This window comes from Elaeis guineensis, chromosome 2, assembly GCF_000442705.2.
Source record: "Elaeis guineensis isolate ETL-2024a chromosome 2, EG11, whole genome shotgun sequence".
NCBI classification, from domain to species: Eukaryota; Viridiplantae; Streptophyta; class Magnoliopsida; order Arecales; family Arecaceae; genus Elaeis; species Elaeis guineensis.
This window is the reverse complement of record NC_025994.2, coordinates 111086046-111108279: the sequence shown is the minus strand read 5'-3', so window position 1 is coordinate 111108279 and position 22234 is coordinate 111086046. Positions and strand designations below refer to the sequence as shown.

The window sequence follows — 22234 nt, the reverse complement described above, 5'->3', positions numbered from 1 at the left end:
TAATAATCGTTCGCATGCTTCCATATTTAGAATCCCAATGAATTCAACAAATTTTTTAAACTCATCATCTAGAAAAATACAGTAAAATCTCATAATAATAGTTTATTCTCTTTGAACATGAAGGAAATTTATTCACATTACATATCACAGCCGCGTCCAATTTGTCATGTATATGCTTTCATTCACGAGCATGACTTGCGCCATGTGATAGTACCCGTCAAGTACTAACCAACCTTGCACAAATCGTATCCCTAGTCCTATCATGTCCTACCCATTTCGCAATCAGTACTAACCAGCTAGTCCCTAAATATGGACCCCACCTACCCTAATCAGATCAGATCATGCGCCAACCAGTGGACCCAATTATTTTAGGCACGAAAGTCGTCATCCTCGTGTAAATCTCCCAACTAGAAGCCAAGTAGCATCGTCGAGTGGGCTCATCGTTAAAACGCATCGTTTTGTTTTACGTGGCAGGTGGGATGCCTTGAAAGAGAGACGCACTCTCTTGTTGCTCGTCTTGTTTGCACGATGTCACGGCGGAGTCTTACGTGCCGGTCACTTTGTTGGGTCTTTGGTGGATTTGGACTCGCCTGGAAAGGACGGACGATCTCCATGTGACGTTGTTGTGCTGGATTGGCATGCGCGGATATAGTTCATTATTCTGACCAGGGCTCATGCTATTTGTTGGTTTGCTTCTACTTTTGTCCTTCTCTTGCGACTAGTTTGTGTCCACCTTTTTTTCTTTTTTTTTTTAATTACAAATGGGTGCTCTAATCAATCTAGTACGAGAACATCTAAAAAATTTTAAAAAATAAAGCGGTCCTATAGAATTCATAAGTCTGATCCTGATATTTAGGTACAATCATCAATGTGCCTCATAAAAAAACGATTAGATCATGAAAGCAGATCTAAATGTCACGAAGAAATGAATACACCTCCAATTGCATCATGTTATCTCAAATTTAATTTATCACGATGACATAATTTTTTTCAATAATGATCCTCTTTTGAGTCCTTGTCATAGCCCACAGATTACTTTGCCGATCCCCGCCCCCGCGCTCTTCCCCAGCCCCATCCAACCCTCACCATCTTCTCATTAATTTTTTAAAGAATATTCCGAACGAAACGAAATCGCCGTTCTTTTGATACGAGATACCATCTCAAGAGGAGGGAAGCCTCCTTCCCTCGTTCCTTCCTCCCTCTCTTTATATATAACTCCATAGCTGAGTATGTCTCAGCTTCGATTCCATCACCTCCTCCTCCTTCGCAACTCTCGCCGCCCTCCGTCCTTTCCCTTCTCCTCCTCCACCAAAACAACCCCACTTCTTTCCCTATTTGGCTCGACGCCGCGATCGGGAACAATGGCGGCCTACAGCACCGTCGCAGAGGCTCCGAGGCTCCTCCTCCGCCAGCTCTTCGAGAAGGAGTCCTCCACCTACACCTACCTTCTCGCCGATGTCGGCCACCCCGACAAACCCGCCATGGTGAGGCTGCCCGTCTTCGAATTTCTTTAGAACCGCTTAATTCCTTCACTCATTCGTTTTGTTTGCAGCCATTCATGTGGAGTGGATGGATGTGTGGATTATTGTCAGTGTTTTTTGATGCTTTATTTCTTGAGTTTGATTTCGCCGTGACATGCCGATTTACGCGTTTCTTGCTAGTAATACATACATCACTGCAATGTCAAGCTATGCACTTCGAGTAATGATGGATGAGTTCTCTTTGAATTTTAATTGTGGAGTATATATTTGCTTAACTATAACTGGTTTTTTCTTTTCTGATAGTTAGTTGATCCGGTGGACAAAACTGTGGACCGAGATCTTACTCTTGTCAAAGAATTGGGCTTGAAGCTCATATATGCCCTGAATACTCATGTCCATGCTGATCATGTCACTGGAACAGGCCTGATAAAGGTGAGTTATGTCTTCTTTCTAAATCCATTTAATTGTTTGCTTGGCAAATTTATTGAATCAATCCATTTGCAATCAGATAAATTAAAGAAGTTCATGGGTTTAGAGCTTTATGTATGAATGGGAATTATTTCTTGCAGGGTAAGATGCCGGGTGTGAAGTCTGTGATTTCCAAATCTAGCAATGCAAAAGCAGATCTTTTGGTGGAACATGGTGATAACATATATTTTGGCAATCTTTTCCTGGAGGTACAGTCGATTGTAATATATTCTCGTTACTCAAGTGAGCACAATACAGAAATTACTCATTTTCATTGTTTTTGTGTGCTCGCTGGGCACTGGGAATCTTATGGAAAAAGCTAAGATCATCATGTGGTGATAATTAAGTGGGATATATGGCCCATGTTGTTCATGTACATGCTTCTTGCTAGTTGTTTTTATGATCGTAAAACATTTACCTGAAATTAGTGCTGGCATATTAAATGTTCTGATACATGCATGCATATATGCTGATCCATTTTGTTTAACTGTGCAGTACCAAATGAAATTGTGAGGTCTATTATTTTAAAATGATGATTCAGTTGATAGCAGAAGGATGGTGTGCATGCACAATGGCAATCTGTCAAGTTGCAATATAAGAAAATATATAGGCTAATTGGATGTGAACCGTTCTGATTATCAGGAAACTTGAGGAGCAAGTGCTAGTAGCTGGAGCTAGCCGATGCAAATACCTGCAGGAATTAGAGGGAAGACTATGAAAAGATCATGCTCGTTATGAGTTTGACACCACACCAGGGATGGTAGGATCGCATGCAAAACTTACAATCCACACACACACACACACTGACACACGCACACACTCAAAACAGTAAACTTCTACATTTGGCAATGCTGCCCAACATGCGGAGCTGCAATCCACTCTACTTTTTTGAGAACCTTACTCATGTGCTTTCATGTTTAATGCCTTAAGTGTTTTCCATGAGAAAAATTGATTGACCATAGTGTGAATTGACATTCTGACTCAGGGAGAAAGATTGTAAGAGAGTTGATATGCTAGCAGAAGTCTGACATGTCACTAGTGTCTTGACTTTTGCATCTAAAGCATGAAGTAAGATGATGCTTTAGGTTACATGTTGGAGTTGGAAGATCATGGATGTGGAAAAGCACCAAAGAGACTAATAAATATCTCCACATATTTCTTAGTTTGGTTTGTCTAGAACCTTATTTAGTTTAGTTTGCTTTGAGACCTGAGGTTGGATTGTGTTTTCCTTTCTCACAGGGTCTTGTTCAGGTTCCAAGTCGAGAGTTTGTAATGCATAGTTAATTGAAGGAGAAAATATTTGAGGTTTAAAATCAAGTTGATTTATCTTCTTGAAGTGATTGCGGAGGTCTAAGGAAACCACAGATCTTGTTACTATTTTACTAATATGTCTTGTTATTCTTAATTTAACATGTGTTTTTTCGTATCCAAGAATTTAGTCATTAGATCTCTTCCAGACAAAATGAAACAAAAAAAGACAAAATTCTTTTGTTATCAATTGTCTTAGTTACTGCTAAGGGATAATTTTTCTGTTCAGAATTTATAGACAAAAAATATAAATTATTATTGTTTGTTGATATTTAGGACAAGCTACCCGATCATTTTTTTTTTGCTTTTTGCTGTACATGTTCCTCATGCTAGCAAGCAAATCATTTGAGGAAAAGTTTTGGTTCTTGATGATGATCTTTGTCAGAAGACGTACTTGTGAATTAGCACAATTGGGGAATAACGCAAGAATGAATTTGAATCAGCTATCTTTGGATTATGTCATGTATCTTCACATGCTTTGGTTCTAGAACACTTTGAATTTTGCAGGTCCGTGCTACACCAGGTCATACGATGGGCTGTGTTACTTATGTGACAGGAGATGGATCTGATCAGCCTCATCCAAGAATGGCTTTTACTGGTGATGCCTTGCTGATACGTGGCTGTGGGAGGACAGATTTTCAGGTATAATAATTGAATATCTTCCTTATTTCCTAGAAGATTACTACTTTGCCTACAAAAAGTCAAGCTGTAAAGGCCATCCACTGTTCACAACTGAAAATTTTTAACATACTCTAGACTATGGCAATTGCACAGGATAAGGCTAGATTGCTTAGGTGAAACAGTCAGTTTACTTCTCAGTATGGACAACTGAGTGTGGATTCAGGGAATTTGAATGCTCTTATGTTATGTTGAAGCCAAGTAGTATAACCATGTGGAACCAACAATTCTCAAGGATAGATATTTTTGTGTGCTGCAAACATTGGACCTTGTTATGCCTTGTTATGCAGCAAGCTATCGGGTGGAGACAATCCGATCATTTTCATACATATTTTCTAGTAAACTCTGATCACAAAGTGAATAAATATTTTAAATGCTAATTACTTGATTGTCCATGAATCTCATTTCAATTTTTTTCCAACTATCAACCTGATCATCAAATCTTAGATTGACGTACTGAAACAAGAGCATCGTTTGGGTCCGTAGAGTGGTAAAAAGAGTCAGAAGTCCAAGAGTCTTTTTTTGCTTTATTTGGTTTAGAAATTGTTTTATGTATTTTATTAATTGATGCATTTTCGGTAGGGAAGTAAGCAGGAGTTGGTCCAAGGGACATTAACACAGAGGTTTGGGCAAATGGGTGGAAGGCTTAAGAGCCCGGTCACCTTGCTGTGGAGATTGTAAGATTCTAGACTGCAGGGTGCTCATGTTAATGCCTGGAAGTATTATTTAAATGAATGAAACTTAAAAAATAATTCTTGTTTCTGCTACTAGAAACTCAGAAGATTTTAAATACTCGATCTAGAAGATTTTAAATACTCGATATTTCTTGTTAAAATCATGATACTCGAATACATTTGTAAAGTGGGAGGCCATTTGTGGAAGAACATAATCTAGTTTAAGAGTTAGTGCAATTCAGGTGGATTCACTTATCAGATTCCCTTTTTTTTCTTTTGAAAAAACAAAAAACCACTTGTGAATTGGTATGATTTATTCCTGCATCTTGTCTGGTTTGTAGCTTACTTAGCATGATTTGTCTTACAGGGAGGGAGTTCACATCAGCTCTACCAATCAGTGCATTCACAGGCAAGTATCTGATATGTGCCGATCAATTTTTGATACAGGTTGAACTTATAACATATATGTACTGATTTATTTTCTTACACATGCACAGATATTTAGTTTGCCAAAGGATACTCTGTTATATCCTGCTCACGACTATAAAGGGTTCACTGTAAGTAAAATTTTTGGCCCTTCTTTACTCTTTTATTTTTATTTTTATTTTTTTGTGTAAATAAGAGTGAGAGTGCCACCTTTCTTAGTGGAACTTGGAACCTCTCCCCAGTGCAAGCACTAAGGAGAGAGGTGACAATCAGCGGACCAAAATCTCACTGGCAACAGCTTTGAATTCTAGCTTCATCATTAATGGTATTGGCCCAATAAGCATACTCTTTTGACATTCAGGTTACTACAGTTGGAGAGGAGATGCTTTACAATCCTCGGCTAACGAAGGATGAGGTAAGTTCTGAAATTTTTTGTGTTTTTTTTTTTTTTTGGTTACTGGAGACACCGTTGTTCTTTTGCATTATGACAACTTCATTGAACAATTCCAATCTAAGGGATGCCTTGTCTGCTTATTGTGAATATTGGATGATACTGTTCTGACAACTGAAACTGGATTCATGTGTCTATGATTTTTTTTTTTTGTTTGATAAGATTTTGTCTATGATTTTTCAAATGTGAAAACTAAGCAATTTCTATCTTGTATCTGTATTAACTAGACAAAGTGAATGCAGTTGTTTTTCCAGGCAATATTAAACTTTACTGACTATTCCTTGTATTTTTTGTAGGAAACATTCCAGAGTATCATGGAAAGTAAGTAATTATATTGACCTGGGCCAATATAAATTCATTGTTTTAATTTTGAACCACTGTACCATCTATTTTCTTGAACTGTAAGTTGAACGTCTTTTCCTTTTCCTATCCAGATCTGAACTTGTCTTACCCAAAGATGATGGCTGTAGCAGTACCAGCAAATTTGGCTTGTGGTCTGCAAGATCTAAACGCAAAGGTCTAGCATCCTTCAGAAAACTTAGCAGGTGTTGCTTCTCCAGTACTGTATGATAGACGAGGGAAGTGATTGTACGTACTTGAATAATTTCGGCGCTTTGTTTGGGTGTGGATCATTGCTAATAGGATGCTATCCTATCTGCATTACCTTTCCTTTATTTGAGAATAAATGTTGCAACTCCTCGTTGCTACAGTAAACAGTACTCTAATGTCAGTCGGTCTTCTCTTATCTTCATGCTGGATGTAAGCTCTGAATTTTTCTATAGAAATAATGGATAAGTATGTAGCAGAACAATGAGATTTTGTTCTTTCAGATTGCTTTTATGTTCTTTTGGATGCAGTGACAGTGATTCTTATATACTTGTCAGTTCAACCATGAGCACATAAGCAGAACATGAGGTTTCACTTGCCATTGACTCATCAAGGAAATTTGATGGGCCCAACAGATGGTTACTGATCTGTGTTGCTGAATAAGAAATGCTATTACTTTTTAGAAGTATCGAGTGTTTTTTGGCAGTACGGGTGTTGTAAATGGTTATAAGAACAGAAAATGTAAGAAAGAATTAGCACAAATGCAACGTTTACATTCAGTAGGTATATCAAGACTGTTGCACTGGCAGACAGGAATAGGGACAGCGGTCGGATTGCAAGCTTCTTTTCGGGGGAGATCAAAGCTTTACTATTCATCCTAAGATCACCATGAGATGTGTGGAATAAGCACTAGAGATTGTAGAGAATTTGCAAACATATACAGATTAACTATCCTTCATAGTTATGTGGAGCACATGTCATGAATTCTGGCGGAAGTATGGATGATTATAATATTACATTTCATTAAATCATTTATTTATTTATACAATTAATTCTAAAAACACTACCGAGACCGAATGCTTCGCCCAGCCATCTTACCTATGCGTCTCATGGCAGTCCCTGCGTTTACAGCCAATTGTTGAAGTGGGAATGCGGTCTGATATCTGATGTTCTCCAGTTTACTTCAGTAATCCAAATGCCGTACACCCCCTTCTCTCTCTATATATCACTACGTTATGTACCATGACGTGTCAGATCTTATCCTCCGATAGATGATATGGCAGCTTTTTATTGGATATTCAAGATATATATGAAAAAAATTATTAGATATAATCATTCTACTGTATAGGATATAGGCAAACTTATAAAAGATCTACATATTAGTCATTCTTGATTCCCCATTAAATGCTAACCACGACTAACCATGATTTAGTAAAAAATAAATCATGATTAGCCATAATTAGTATTTAATGAAGAATGGTTAATCATAATTAGTATTTAATAGGAAATTAGAAATGATTGATATGCGGAATTTTTATAGTTTGTTGGATGATTCTAACAAACAATTTCTAGTATGGATGATAGTACAATTCTAATCAATATTTTTTTAAAAAAAATAATTTTTTTCTATTCAAAATAATAAAAATTGTGAGCTATCCAATTATAGGTATTAGCGATTTTTTTTTTTATTCAAAATTTTTATCAAATTTGGATAACAGTGTTTTTTTTTTTTTTAACGATGGATGGTGTGATAATTTTTTATTAAATAATCTAAAATATATGTGATTGGATGTTTTAACAAATAAATTTTTTTCAAATAAAATATTTTATATATTGATTTATTATTAGATAGTCTAAGAGATTCGTGATAAAATTATTCTGATCAATAATATTCCTTTTGATAGACCCTGCGTTGAATCAGTATCCTTTCTTTTACCCAAAAAAAAAATCAGTATCCTTTCACCCACCACAGTTTGACACGTCATCAAACATCCAGCAGGTTCTCAAGTCCTCCATCAATCATCCATGCAATTAGCACCCGCTGCACAATCGGTTCGTAGACGGGTAAAACGGTAGTGCCGACCGAAAGAAAACTCCCGTTCTCCCGTGAACCGTACCCCATCCGGGTTTCTAGGTTGGGGGATGAAGCTCGGGAAGCGTATTGGTGCTCTATTAGGAAATATCCGCTGCCCGATATGCTGAGAGGGACAGAAATTTTAGAGCGCGGAGCCTCTGCCGTGCGCGCTGCTGTATCAGGGAAATATCCTGCGAGTTTCTTGATCCGATATAGCTTAGAGAGAGAGGAAAATTTTGGTGATAACATATTCGATCGAATCGAACGCCAAGGAGGACGAGGAGAAGGAGGCTTCTGTGCCCCCCTGAGTCCCTAACCATCCGAGGAGAAGTTAAAAAGAATGAGTGAAGGCGACGGAAAGAGCAGGGGAATCATGGGCGATCACTACGGCGGCGGCGGCGGCGGCGGCCAACCCCATCAGCAGCAGTATGGGACGTTCCAGGGCGGCGCCCCGGGCTATCCTCAGCCGGCGATCGGGTACCCGCAGCCGGCGCCTCCGCCCGGGCTGGCTCCCCCAACTTATCCCCCTCCTTATTCCACCGGCCCTCCATACTATTCCCATGGCTACCAATTCGTTCCAGGTATCTTTAACCCTAGACGACAAGCGAAGTTCCAGAAAAATTTATGTGTTGATTGATCCAAATATCTGTTTGTTTGAAGATTAACCTTGAAAATGATAAATTTTATTGTTTTGGTTTACTTTTAGAAACGGAATTAGTGAATTTGTGATGAAGACGTGTTCTTGATTTCTGAAGTTAGGGTTTCTTTCATGTTATTTAATGGCCACTTGTGGAGATGATGAGAAGCCAAGTTTCTTGATCTTTCTGGGGTTACATCACAATCGGGTTGAGTTAGTGGAGTTGTGTTGGTCTTGGGATTTGAATATATTGCTGCTCCTAAATTTTGATCAAATTTAAGTTCTTGCATTGATATATGATGCATGTCCATCTGGTTTATTCCAAATACTGATGAACATTTCATTTCAAGCATTCAGTCTGCAGAATTTTACAGGAAAAAGTTAAAGATGTGATTTTGATATGATTACCTCAGTTCTGGAACAGAAAATGTGCGTCAGACCAAAGAATTTTCTGTTTCTGTTTCTTTTTAAGTAAAATAGGTCAAAGGGCATTTGAAATGGATAAACCAATAAACTAGACAATCTCCGATGGAAACCAGTTCTTTGTCTACCTAGAATTAGCTAGTTCCTCTATACATTGCAAGACAGTTCATTATCTGGCTGATTTCCAAGCTGCTGCATTTTTGTGCCTATGACAGCCCATAAGTCTCCACTGTTGCATCAAATTTAAGCAGTTTGTGGATGCAGTTCTTTTGTAGCCAAAGTATGGCAGCAATTTTTGTGAAGGTTGGGCATCAAAAAGCAAGCATGATTGTCCTCTTTTAATCGATATTTTGTCTATTCTGATTAAGGAGCTGAAACAGCCATATGATGTTTTTAAGTGAATCCACAAAATTCAACAATGGAACTGCAGCTGTTGCAAAGAGTACCAATCCAAGGACTGCTTCACCTTCAAGTCACTTCCCTCTGTCATTAAGAAAGTTTTAGCAAAGAATTCCAACACTTTGGCAATTTACAGCAAGGGGACCAACTTCATCAATTGATCCACATAAAAAATGAAGTATTATCCCATGAAATAAATTAGTTCCTCCATAGTACACATATAGGGGGAAAGCAACAATCTTCCTGAGGTTTCAAGAATCAAGGATATATCTGTTCCATATTTCTTCACAAGTTAGTTATCCTATTTTCACTTATTTTTAAATTAATTATGCTATTTTAGGTTATTCTCTAATTCTGAGCTTGCGTTGCATAATTTGTTGATTTCCAAGCATGGTGCTTCACATAAAATTAATGTTTTAAGTTGGATATGTGTGTGTGTGTGTATGCTTGATTGCAAGTCTACATATAGGGAATTTATCTTGTATTTCTAAACTTTCAATTGGAATTGTTCCGCACTTCCACATATGACTTATGAAAGCGAGATTTAATTGGATTGTTGCTTGGGACTAACATGTCTAACTATTCCATGTTCTTGGTTGTAACGACTTTGGCCATATTTTTTTGAATAAAAAACTATATATGATGGGATGAAAATTAGAGATGTCTGACTGTCAGCACTTGACCGTTTTCTTTGATTTTTCTGATTCTTGTAGGTTATGCTACGATTGCTGAAGGAAGACCTTTAATAATGCCACGCCTTCCTTGCTGTGGCATTGGTATTGGCTGGTTTCTGTAAGTTATCATGATTTTCATTCTATTTAAACTATTCCTGATGCTTTTGAAGACTAAATCTGTAGAATTTTGCTGTGTGCTGTTTGCAATCGTGGGTTAATCGATTTTTTAACCTACTTTTTGTGGAACCCTTTTTGAAACTTAAAAGCATTGATTCTAAGTGGATGGCTAATTGTAATAATTTTTATATCTTTGAAAGGTTTGTCGTTGGCTTCTTTCTTGCTGCAATTCCCTGGTATGTTGGAGCTTTCATTCTACTTTGTGTCAGAATAGATTACAGAGAGAAACCAGGGCTTATTGCTTGCACTATTGCTGTAAGTGACAGATCCAATCTAGCCTCCTGTGTAAAGCTTCTGTCATAGATGTTTATCTAACTGCCATTGTACATTCACATGCACTGAGTAAAATATGATAATTGCATATCTTGTTTATTTCTCTACTATTTAATACCCACCGACATAGATTTTAGTTGCTGTGGGCAGTGGGCTTCATCTTCATTTTGATTCCTGCATCTCTATAGCCATGGTTCTCCATCAATGTTTTCAGAGTTTTGGTATTGTATGGCTTGATTTTTCACCAATGCTATGGTATTTGTTTTTGTCTCAAGTTGCATGAAGATTTCTAACATATGTAAACCACATGGACATGCCTTATTACTAAATCCTCATGTATTGCCAATATAAACTCCTATTGCTGATATTATATCATAATTCCAAGTATCTTTTGAAATCTAATTCAGTTTACGAAGAAGATACAATGTTGGTCTAGGCAATTTTTGGTCTGATCATGCGCAGGTGTGAATCCTGACACTTAAGAGATCATACTCATAGACCATAGTTGATGCATATGGAAAAGAAAAGAATTGACTGGTATGATTTTCCACAGTTCCTGGTCACTTGCTTGGGTGCTCTTACTATATTATTTAACTAACAAATCCTGTAGTCGGTAACCCAAGTTGGACCAGAGGACTTAAAAAAGAAAAAAGAATTCATCAATAGTCATAATGTAACTGATACTTCTGATACTTTTCATTTACTTGTCAATAGATTATACTGGAAAGTTTAGATTGCAACAACCATACAACTAAAGTCCATTAAACAAAAAATTATGGTGTTTGATGCCTGCAAATAGAGTATCTATCTGCCTAAAATGGATATGTATATCTAATTACTTGTACTTGAAAACTTAATTCAAAATTGAACCTGCTCCTTCCAGAAGACAATGCATAAAAAATTGATATAAAACAAACCCATAAACTAGGATATTTGTATCAGGGAATCCTATGTTTCATGGTCTTTGATATGAATCACATAACACTATCGTAGGTGCAATTTTGGTGCAATGCCTTTTATATTCGTCTTGCTACTCCAACCTTTTTTCAAGTTATTTTCTTTGAGATTGTTCTTTCATTCTCTGAACTAGCTTTCTATGAAGCAATATTTACATCATTGAGATTGCAAATCATCACTTTGTAGAATATTTCTTTTAGTTCGCACATCATAAGTATTTGCAACCATTTATTTAAATGTTGATATTGACAAATGTAGCATGCTTCTTCATGAAATGCTGCACATTTGATAAATTTTTCTACTGATACATATATCGATAGAGCACATGACAGTTAGGGCTAGATCAAAACATAACATATATCTCACATGCCCTTGTAAGTACTGTCATACAAGTTAACCTGCATTCTTTGTTTTGAAAGCCAAGTTAGATCTTGTGCAGTCCATGCATTTACCTAATAGTGATTAAAGTCCTATTGCTGGGGTGAGCTTTGATGCATTCATTTTGTGCTTGTGATATTTACAAGATGGTCTCTGTGTATATTATGTCTTGGAATTATGCTGTTATTAGATTGCATCAGCATTCTGAACTCAGCTGTAATCCAAATTTGATTTAAATTAGCTGGATTAGGTTCGCAATTTTGCCATGTTGATCTGTGTATGACCTGTATTTGGTTAATGCTTACTCAGCAGCGACATCAATCTGATTTGATAATAACCCAAATTGAATCGATTAATAAATTATATGAACAATTAGATCAAGATCTAGTGATGACTTTGTTTGAGTTCATTCACCATTCATCTCCACCATATGATCAGGAGAGGTAAGAGCCATATGGTGACGCAAGTTCACTGCTCACTAACTGGCCATGTGTGTCAGCATGTGTGACTGTGAGTGTGTGTTTGTTCGTTCTAATTCTCTCCTTCTTTTTGTTTCCTTCTCTCTTCCTTATGTCAGTCGCACTTCCCATGGTCAATTCCCACCTCCTACAGGATATGGCTAACCAATGATACCTCATATGCCTGTATGTGACCCAAAGCTTTGAAACTCCCACTGAATTGGATTAAGTTTTGGATTGGAAATTTGATTCTTCATGTATCTGGATTCAGATTGTCATTCAGCTAATTTGTTAGATAACTGGATTTGGACAGACTGCAGTTTGACCCAGATTTGATCCATTTACGGGCCTACCTGGAACCACCTATAATTAGGTTTTCTAGAAAATAGAAATTATGTGGTTGCTAGGAGGTAAATAAAATTTGAATGGGGAAAAAGCTAGCATGGAAGGTGAATGATGTTGTATATACATACCTTGGTTGACACCTGATTCCTAATTTATTAATGTGTTGTGCTTTCACATGATTGATTGGAATCGAGGTTTTAGAAATAAGCCTGTAGGAAGCCTTTACCAGGGGTGGAGTACCTCCATTTCTTAATTTTCTTGATTGGTTAAAAGATTTTTGTTTGGGAATTCTCTTGTCAAATAACTGATCCTAGAGCTTCACGGAGAAAATGACATATTTCCTGAAAGTTGGCCCAACTTACTGTCAGCCATATTGCCTTGCACTGCTGATTGCATCCAATAGTCATACTTATCAGGTTGGAATTTACTCTCTACGTTAATATTATCCTTGAATATCCAGACCATTATGTTTTTTTTTTTTTTTTTTGGTTTGGGGTGGTGGTGGGGGGGGGGGGGTTTAGTTAATCATAGTCTGTCCAACATCTCAATAATGTGTGCATTCATACATTGTTTTTCTGTTTTTTTTTTTTTTTTTGGCTAATCAGCAGGAGGCTTCACCTTCTAAGATGATTTTATTTGTAAAATATATTTAACTCTCTATAGTTTTAACTTGTTTCTTTACTCATAAAAGATTGATGTAGTAGGATTACTGGAAAAAATGGACCATAGCAAAGGCCTCCATGGCAATGTGTGATACAACAAGGGTGTTGTAGCTCATGTTTCCATGACTGGTGGCCACGGCTTGTGGATTTCTATATGGACTATTTCATTTGGCAAGTAAGATGCAATCTCATTACACCCCTTTACCACACCTCCTTTATGGTCTATGTATGGAGTTGGAGCATGTTATTCTGGGTTTGATGGGCTTTGCTAGTCCAAGGGCAATTTATCACATGAAGTGCTTTGGTGGTGTCTCTTCCTCAATTCAGTAAATGGCATGCAACTTCTGGAACATCATGCAATGTCACTTTAGTTTATGATGTGAACCAGGTCCAAAGTGTGCAGCTTATATGACGTGCTGGTATTCCATTACTTGCACCATATGTAAATTAGATAGTTGATATTGACAGATATAGGTCCATGTTGTGGTTTTAGTGTTTTGTTAACGGGAAGATCAACAGGAGAAGGGAGAAGGTCTAGAAGAATGTGTAGTGAAGTTGTTCAGGTAGGTTCTGCAAAGAGTTCGCACCAAACTGCTGACATAAAACTCAGCACCTTAAACAGCCATTCTTGAGTTAGTGGGCAACAATTGCTGGTTTTAGTTATGATACTTCATGTTAATAGATAGGTATTGCAACATGGTCAATCCTGGGTGAAGAAATTTGCACATTTCTATGTAAATTATGTGCAATAGAGAGCTATATAGGCTTTTTTTTTCTTCAAATTATTATCCATGTCAAGACTGATTTTCCCAATGTATTTATTATTTAGTATTTAAGAGAAAGGAATGAAATCACAATTTTTTTAAACTAAATTTTGACATTGTCCTGACAGGCAATTCTTGCTGCAATTGCTGTTCTTCTGGGAGCAACAAAGGGAACCGACGTATGGTGATTCTTTTACAAAGCTGCAGTTAGATACCTTTAGTGTATTTATATTCATCCTATATTGTAAGTTCTGTAAACAATCTGTAGTTATTTAATACATAAGCTGGGGCAGGTATTTTATTTGTTAATAAGATTGCAAGCAACTAAAGGGTGATTAAAATTCCCATGGCTACATCTCCTGTTTGCAATTGTTTCTTTCATATATTACCTACTTCCCTTGTTCCTCATGGTGGAAAAGAATCTTGTGAAGGTCCTTACAACTTTGTCATTGCCATTTTTAACCTCTATCGGACAGGAAAGAAATGCAATATTCAAGAAATATTCATCTTAGCTGACAGGTTTTCTGTTTTTCTTGAAATTTTATTTTCTGTTCATCAATTCCTATGGCATCCATACACTGTGGAAGATATTCTTCAGAAGCATTGGATTTGCACCAAAGAAGTGATTATATGTGCCAAAAGAAAAAAAAGTAGTGACTATATAATTGGAAGCAAAGGATCGTTTTCGGCCACGTTAAGATCAAACATGCGGAATTGCACGTAATGCGTCTTATTTCAGTACTAGAGTCTAGGTTGAGGCCTCCACGGTTGTCAAGACTAATTGCATGTTGATGAATTGACTCCAAGCACCGGAGTGACCATTTGGCATCAAGTGCCTGCATGATTAGTGGGTGCGACTCCTTGCATTGATGCAGCTTGTTTCTCATCATGTTTTGGTGAATTTGGGGGGAAAAAATCATATGTTTAAACATTATGGAACTATTTTGTTAATCTTTTAACTGTAGTTTCATTTGACCTCATATTATGCGATTCTAGCATTGGGAAATGGACGATGGGTTTAATCAACTTATATGCCCCTTACATATGTAATGCCTGTCCTTGATGCAGTATGAAAGAGCATTTGGTGGATGGCGATGATTTGATTAACACCATCGATGCATGGGTTTGGCTCGAGATGTTTATGGCTTTGTGTTAATGGATACGTTATCCAAGTTCAAAATGCTGCCGCCAGTTGTTCATTGAGGTGCTCTAAAGACTGCAAACACTTAAATGCCCTGGTGCAGTTAAAAGACTGCAAAAGCTGAAATGCCCTTATGCTGTCGTGGACTGCATTTTAACAAATTGGTAGAGGATGATTCAAATATTGTAACATCATGGATCAATAATAGGGAGCTTTTTTTTTTTTTTTTTCTAAATCTCTGTGAGGAAAATCAGGTACGGATCTCTATGACAAAGTTGGCTTGCTCGTGCAATTACATCAGTGTGGATCTCTGACATTCTTATTGAGGTTTGTTGAAAATACCAAGCCTATCGTTGGAGCTCCCCTTTATTTGTTTATTTGAGAAAAAAAAAAAAAATCATAGAACGGTTAGCATCCTACAGTTGATAATTGTGAGGCATAAAAATTAATTTATATATATATATTTGGATAGAAGAGAAAGATCATATTATTCTAATATGAATACATCCTGCAAAATCTAAAAATAAAATATCACCAATGTGCTTGGCGATGTAGAAAGCTACCGATCCATGGCATTATTTGTCGTGCTTGGCGACGTAGAAAGCTATCAATCCATAGCATTATTTGTCTCTCAATGGATATGCACAGCTTGGAATGCAGTGCAACTCCAAAGCTGTCCTTGTGACACATCAGCAAAAGGTTTAGTTAAAAAAATAGACTGATAGAAGGAAAGCAGACAGCAAAATCCACAATCTCAATTTCTTTTTCTCTTTTTTTTCTATTTACGTTCTGGTCCCTAGATTCACAGCGTGGACATCACATAATTAGACCTAGCCAAACGTGAGCCACAATCCACCCAATAATTATTAGATGTAGTCAGGATTGCTCAAAAATGTGACACTTGACCGCAAGCCAATCCGTTTGCACCAAGTCCTACGACTTGAAGACCATAAATAGGCCTTCTTGAGAGAGCCCAACACCCCATTCCTCATCGGCCCATTTCGTGGCCCATTAGGGTTTTAGCCATTCCCCTGCATCACCCATTCGCAAACCAACCTATAAAAATACACCGCCAATGCGTTCATCGGTCCAGCCGCCAGCGCTCCACGGGGAGGGGAGGGAAAGGGGGAAGAGGAAGAAGAGAAGACGGTTTCTAGGGCTTCCAGATTTCGCGATGGTGGCGTTTAGGGTGAGTTGCTCCTCCTCCGTCCAATCCATGCATATTTTGATGTTTTGATGCGTTCTAGGATGCTCATTCGTTCCCTTCTCCGTCCAATGCCATGGATTATTTTAGGTTTTGATGCGTTCTTCATGTTGTGGATCTAACGATTCGTGGGTTTTGTTGTTGCTTTGCTCGTTGATCGCAGTTCCATCAGTATCAGGTGGTGGGGAGAGCGCTTCCTTCGCCGACCGATGAGCACCCGAGGATCTATCGGATGAAACTGTGGACGACCAACGAGGTCCGTGCCAAATCCAAGTTTTGGTAGGCGGTCGAGTACCGATTCGCGGAAATCTAGATCTTAAATCTTGTTTCTTTGATTTGTGTTTTGGCTCGCGATGTTTAAAGAACCTTTGATAATCCTTTAGAATTTTGCATTGAAGGTATTTCTTGAGGAAGCTCAAGAAAGTTAAGAAGAGCAATGGACAGGTTCTGGCGATCAACGAGGTCTATTTCTTTCCCCCCTTGCCGTTTACCTAGCTTTGATTTATGAAACTCATTTTCTTATAAGATTTCTCCTCAATTAAGATAAACGTTGTTCCGGTTTCAGTTTGAAACTGATAATTTGATCTGGTGTTCTTCATGTAGTTTGAAAGTACTTTATTCTTGCACCATCTTAATGTCTCCCTTTTGGTCTGGGTTATGAATGTTTTGGTTGATTGTGTGATCGTATAATTTTTTATTATACTTGGCAGGATGTGGGATTTCACATGGCAAGATGATTGCTTGAGCAATTGATTCTTCCCTTTTGGATGTATGGAATGTTATGAGCACACCTGTTGAAATGGATTCTCTAAATTGCAAAGAAGAAATAGATTTAGGTGGACTTTGTAACCGCTTTCGTTTTCATATGTTTGAATGATTTCAGGCGGGCATTTTTTTTAGAAAAATAGTATTTTTGAATGATCATTCATGCCATAGTGGGTCTTATTTCCATGCTTACAACTATAATTGCAAATTATCGTTCTTAGATGTGCCAGGCCCTTTAATTCATGCTATACATTTCTAGTGTTCCGAATTGTGAATATAAAAGATTATGTCTAAGGTTTAATAATACATAAATAATGTTAGACTAACTTAGTGAATTACTGTTTAGATTAGGAAAAATGAAAAAGAAGGGAACAATTAACTGGTGGCATCAGCTAAAGTGATGATAGTGGCAAAAAGTTGGTGAGGCTTGATATATTTGAGGAATTACTGAAACAAATTTGCATAGTCTTTTGTATGTATAGCCTGCTTTCCTTATTGGAAAAAGCCATAGATCACCCACTACTGATCATTGTTCGGTTCACCAGAAGATGTGGAAGTTGGTGATTGCTGAGCACAGGTGGGCATGACTGACAACACTGAGCACCAACCCCAAGTCCCACATCCTGCATGAATTAAGTGGTGATCATTAGAGGGTGACTGGTGACAGTACTCTTATCATTTGGGTTGCTTAACAGTTTCAATGTCCTAATGGTTCAATTTACTTATGAGTTTAAACTCTTGATTACTCATTCTTTCAGGACTTTTTTTTTGTGTTTGTTATGATTCATTTGGAGTGAATTGCAGATTTTTGAACGGAAACCGACCAAGATAAAGAACTATGGAATTTGGCTGCGTTATCAGAGCAGAACAGGCTATCACAACATGTACAAGGAATTCCGTGACACTGCTCTAAATGGTGCTGTTGAGCATATGTACAATGAGATGGCTTCTCGTCATCGGGTAAGGTATCACTGTATACAAATTATCAAAACCGCCACAATTCCTGCTAAGCTTTGCAAGAGAGAGAGCACTAAGCAATTTCATAATTCCAAAATCAAGTTTCCCCTGGTGTTTAAGAAGGTTAGACCACCAAGCAGGAAGCTGAAAACCACATATAAGGCATCAAGGCCAAACTTATTTATGTAATTCAGCTTGCTTTCTAGTTCTCCATTTTTGATCTTCTTACATCAAGGCAGAAGTTCAGACAAGTCCTAAGGTTATGCAGTCCTTTTTCTTCATAGAGAACTTATTTAGTGAACATTCTCTGATTTGTCAAATCTGTGGCTGGAAATTTTGGTTTACTTTATTTAATGAGCTGTACTTTAGTATAAAGTTTGTGGTTGGAAGTCCTGGATATAACTTCTGTTATGCAAAGTTTAGCTAGTTTAATAGTTTTTGTGGACTGACTACTTTGTATTTTAGCTACCTGCTTGAGATCATAGTTTGTTGACATGCCTTGTCTTGTATTTGAATGCATTCTATCAACAAGCTATATTCTGCTTCTGTGAAGGATTTCATTGCTTTTGTGTTTTCTTAGTAAACTAATGCTTGATCTTTGCATGTGTCATAATGTCCATGAATATACTGAGCTACCTAATCAAGTAATACATTTTTTTTTTGTTCTTCGAGGCAATGAAGACACTAATTAGTGCCATAGTGATACATGGAATATCTAATGGTGGAGTACTTCTAAATCTACCCGATTCACATGCCTTTCTCATTAGTAAACAAGACTTGAAAATAACCTTCCACAAAGGCAACTTTGCCGAGGTTACCAATTTTTAATTTGGTTTCCTTTTTTTCCCTGTTGCCTATATCTCTTGGCAATTTGGTGTTTTAGTTTGTCTGCCGTCTAGGTTGATTGATGGCAAACACCACTGCCTACATATTATCATTAACAACCTTACACATGACTTGTCTTGCAATTAGATTGTGTCTACTTGACTAGGGACTCAAGTTGCTGGCATGACTCGCAAAATTGCTTTGCTTGACATATAAACATTTGCCTCCTGCTTCATTAGGTTGAATCGGAGTGACTTCATTGTTTTTGACCTGCCAAGGTCGAGATTCAGAATTTTGTACCCCACTCCCTTCTCACCCTAACTGCATTCTAAGCAGCAATGTAGGTGAGTTTTCTTTGTCGGTTTTCTCTTTTTAATCTTTTCTTATATCATATAGATAGTGGGTTGCATGCCTTAATGTTTAGTTGATGGAAAACAACCTCATGATTCTAAACAAGTTGGATACAGTTATAACCTGCTTTTCGTATGCTGGCTGGCTTGCTAGATGTTATTTGCTTTTTTGGTCGCTCTGGCTTGTAGCGAATGCACACCTGTTGTATGATACCAGTGCGGTTGCATATTGTCTCTCCTTTTCTCATAATTCATGACACATGGTATTTACTACTTGCTTGTTATGAGATTTGGCTGAAGTTTGAATTTGACGATTGGATAAGCACAATGTTGCTTTTTTCGCATGGTATTAGTGCCAGACTACATGGGGATGACTTTATGATTGTATTATTTGTGCTTGTAACCTAATTTGAGAGGTCCTTGTTCTAGTAGTTCTGTACCTTCCAGCACTACATAAATGTAAATATATGAGTTTAAATTATGATTTAGAAGCTAGATCTGCTGGCTTATCGTCTCGTGAAGGTTAGAGCTGAAGGAACACAAACATATAGGTGAATCCTGCCTGCTTGCAGCTACAAACCCCACCCTACCCCCCTTGCATAAATTTGATGTGGGTCGTATTGTAAAGGGTGGCTGTGAGGATTGACCGAGAATCGGGCGTTGCATTCTATCTGCGTTTGGAAAACTAGTTTATTTGTCTTTTCTTTTAATTAGAATTGCTTTAGATTCACGAAGATTTTATGTGCCAATGGTGACAATTGAAAAACGGGTATAAATTTGAATGAATATTTAATACAAAGTTAAATCAAAGTTTGTTGTCCAGCAATAATTGCTTTAGTTATTGTTTTAGGATATATGATGATTTGCTGCGGATTCTATAAAAAAAACACTTTAGCTTACTGTAATGCTGTTTTTAAAGTTCTGGATGTTTGATACTGGTGTATGGCTATGGTATCCCTCCCCATGGTGCACCATAGTTAACCCTAGTAGTTCTGGTTCGGCACTTCTTTGCTCTAGCTGTCTCTGTCAAACGTGGTCTGCTCATCTGTTTTGTCAACTAGTGCCGGGTGATTCCTTTTTTTGGGTTTGCTAATGATGTCACCCAACAGGTTGTGATTGGATCTAATTTTTTTTGTTTGTGTGTGTGTGTGTTGTTATTATTATTATTATTTTATGGAAGATTGGATCTAGCCATTCAGATGTTTCTCAATCAACTAAAATAAATTAAGGAGCATCAAATTAGTGAATTTAAGTGGTGCAAATGTTTCTCAATCAACTAAAATTAAGGAGCATCAAATTAATGAATTTAAGTGGTGCAAGCTGCATGATCAAGGATATCACGTGTGTTGGAGGCTGTATTTGATTGAAACTTGTTAGGGCGTTGGCGTTGCAACGACGAACCAACTGCTGGAAAAGTTCCTAGGTGCTTGTTATGAACTGCTGCACAGCAGGAAGACGTTCTTGCATTCTGCTTGAATGAAGCTGAATGGTTATAAATGTGCTAGTCTTGTTCTTTCTGTCTGCTGGGGCAGCCAAGCGTGTATGCTAATCCGCCGCATGTTCGGATGGGTATAGGGTCCGTGCGCTATCTTATCCAAATGCGTTAGGACGGAGAAATGGACTTGATCTGACTTGAAGTTTGTTTGATGGAGTTGGATGGAAGAGTAACGTTGACTTTTATAATTGAAGATTTTTTTTCCAATAGAGTTCTATGGTAACTTGCAAGAATCATTCGAGTTCTGTTTTGCACCGTCAAGTCCATCTCCTGCATGGCATGACTCACGATGCCAGTTCAAAAAGAGCAGTGAGAATACAGCAGACCAGCCGGGTGGCTTCAAGTTAGGTATCTGGCTTGGTAGCATTTTTGGGCTCCAGCCGAAGTCCGAGCCTAGACCTCCGTCGGCAATGAGGTGCTTTACAGCAACAACACCGCCCTCGTCTGCTACCTTGTCCCCGACATGGAGAACCCCTGCAACAACACCGTCCTTCCTCCCTCACCTAGTGATTTGCAGCTTTCTACCGAACACAAGCACCTGATTTCGATTGAGGATTCACAAGAGATCGCCTTTTTTCTTGGCATTTGCATTGGCATCTTTCTATATTAACAGATTATATGTTCCAAAGTGCGCATCAGAAAACTATGCAAGCACTAGATTTACCATGAGGGTTTCCCACCAACCACATCCCATTAGCCCATGTGTGATATCTTGCAAATGGAAGGAACGGCCTCAAGTTAGTAACATAGATACAGATTAGAAGGTCATACATTGAAATTTCAAGTGCATAATCCACTAATTTAGTACACAATGGCCACCATGATACAACTGATTTGCGATTGAAATAATCCAGCAGTATTGCTCCCGCACGCTTCATTTGGTAGGCTAGTGCACTCTTTTACTCAGTATATGTGCCCAACTTTAGTTCAATTTTTTTTAAGAGGTGTTTGGTTGGAGTGAGTGGGTTCTCGAATCAAAATAGGTAACTCCCATTCCAACTGTTTGGTTGAGAAGAATATCATTTCAATTTCGGAATGAAATAAAAATCATCTAATTTATATAGATCTCAATTCTTATTTTTTTTTATGAATTCAAATTTTTATTTCAGTTTCGATTCTGATCATGAATCAAGTACTTTAGAGAGATTTGATCATTTTGATTTCGATTTCAAGTCATTTCAATTTTTATTTTGATTCCAATTGTAAACCAAACAATCTCTTAAATGATTCATCAGCTTGCGTTCGCTCTAGTCACTGATTGTGACACCACAAACTGTAGGTCTCACTAGCATCCTGCATACATGGCACCAATTCTTGCTATCTCTAGTTGTATTCTGCCGGAGGCAGAACAATGCTCGCCGGCAAGCAGCGCTTCCCGGAAGTCCCAACTAGAGACTTCACTTGTTTTACAGGCGCTCACCCTTTTTTTCTTTTTATTCTGTTGGGTTGACTGAGACGCCTTG

General features: G+C 37.8%; 3 protein-coding genes across 3 annotated transcripts; all 3 read left to right on the top strand.

Moving 5' to 3' along the window:
- The first annotated feature begins 1105 nt into the window (after positions 1-1105).
- LOC105043164 (persulfide dioxygenase ETHE1 homolog, mitochondrial) lies at positions 1106-6315 on the top strand. Its single transcript, XM_010920606.2, has 9 exons — positions 1106-1484; positions 1785-1913; positions 2051-2158; positions 3765-3899; positions 4977-5018; positions 5107-5166; positions 5397-5450; positions 5783-5807; positions 5921-6315. Exons 1-9 carry the CDS (start codon positions 1230-1232, stop codon positions 6007-6009), a joined length of 897 nt encoding a protein of 298 aa, XP_010918908.1. The 5' UTR covers positions 1106-1229; the 3' UTR covers positions 6010-6315.
- Positions 6316-7864: 1549 nt separating this feature from the next.
- Positions 7865-14387, top strand: LOC105043156 (large ribosomal subunit protein eL20z). Its single transcript, XM_010920594.4, has 4 exons — positions 7865-8468; positions 10060-10138; positions 10338-10452; positions 14163-14387. Exons 1-4 carry the CDS (start codon positions 8228-8230, stop codon positions 14220-14222), a joined length of 495 nt encoding a protein of 164 aa, XP_010918896.1. The 5' UTR covers positions 7865-8227; the 3' UTR covers positions 14223-14387.
- Positions 14388-16211: 1824 nt separating this feature from the next.
- LOC105043151 (large ribosomal subunit protein eL20) lies at positions 16212-18546 on the top strand. The gene is made up of 4 exons (XM_010920583.4): positions 16212-16364; positions 16543-16658; positions 16778-16841; positions 17949-18546. The coding sequence occupies exons 1-4, from the start codon at positions 16251-16253 to the stop codon at positions 18288-18290; spliced, it is 636 nt and encodes a 211-aa protein (XP_010918885.2). The 5' UTR covers positions 16212-16250; the 3' UTR covers positions 18291-18546.
- The last annotated feature ends 3688 nt before the right edge of the window (positions 18547-22234 follow it).

Excerpts from the sequence above, each read along its gene's own strand:
- LOC105043151 (XM_010920583.4), top strand. The coding sequence starts at position 16,251 with ATGCGTTCATCGGTCCAGCCGCCAGCGCTCCACGGGGAGGGGAGGGAA. Across the intron at positions 16,365-16,542 it reads TCGCGATGGTGGCGTTTAGG|TTCCATCAGTATCAGGTGGT; the intron begins GTGAGTTGCTCC and ends CGTTGATCGCAG. Across the intron at positions 16,842-17,948 it reads AGGTTCTGGCGATCAACGAG|ATTTTTGAACGGAAACCGAC; the intron begins GTCTATTTCTTT and ends AGTGAATTGCAG.
- LOC105043156 (XM_010920594.4), top strand. The coding sequence starts at position 8,228 with ATGAGTGAAGGCGACGGAAAGAGCAGGGGAATCATGGGCGATCACTAC. Across the intron at positions 8,469-10,059 it reads TGGCTACCAATTCGTTCCAG|GTTATGCTACGATTGCTGAA; the intron begins GTATCTTTAACC and ends TGATTCTTGTAG. Across the intron at positions 10,139-10,337 it reads ATTGGTATTGGCTGGTTTCT|GTTTGTCGTTGGCTTCTTTC; the intron begins GTAAGTTATCAT and ends TATCTTTGAAAG.
- LOC105043164 (XM_010920606.2), top strand. The coding sequence starts at position 1,230 with ATGTCTCAGCTTCGATTCCATCACCTCCTCCTCCTTCGCAACTCTCGC. Across the intron at positions 5,019-5,106 it reads ACCAATCAGTGCATTCACAG|ATATTTAGTTTGCCAAAGGA; the intron begins GCAAGTATCTGA and ends ACACATGCACAG. Across the intron at positions 5,167-5,396 it reads ACGACTATAAAGGGTTCACT|GTTACTACAGTTGGAGAGGA; the intron begins GTAAGTAAAATT and ends TTTGACATTCAG.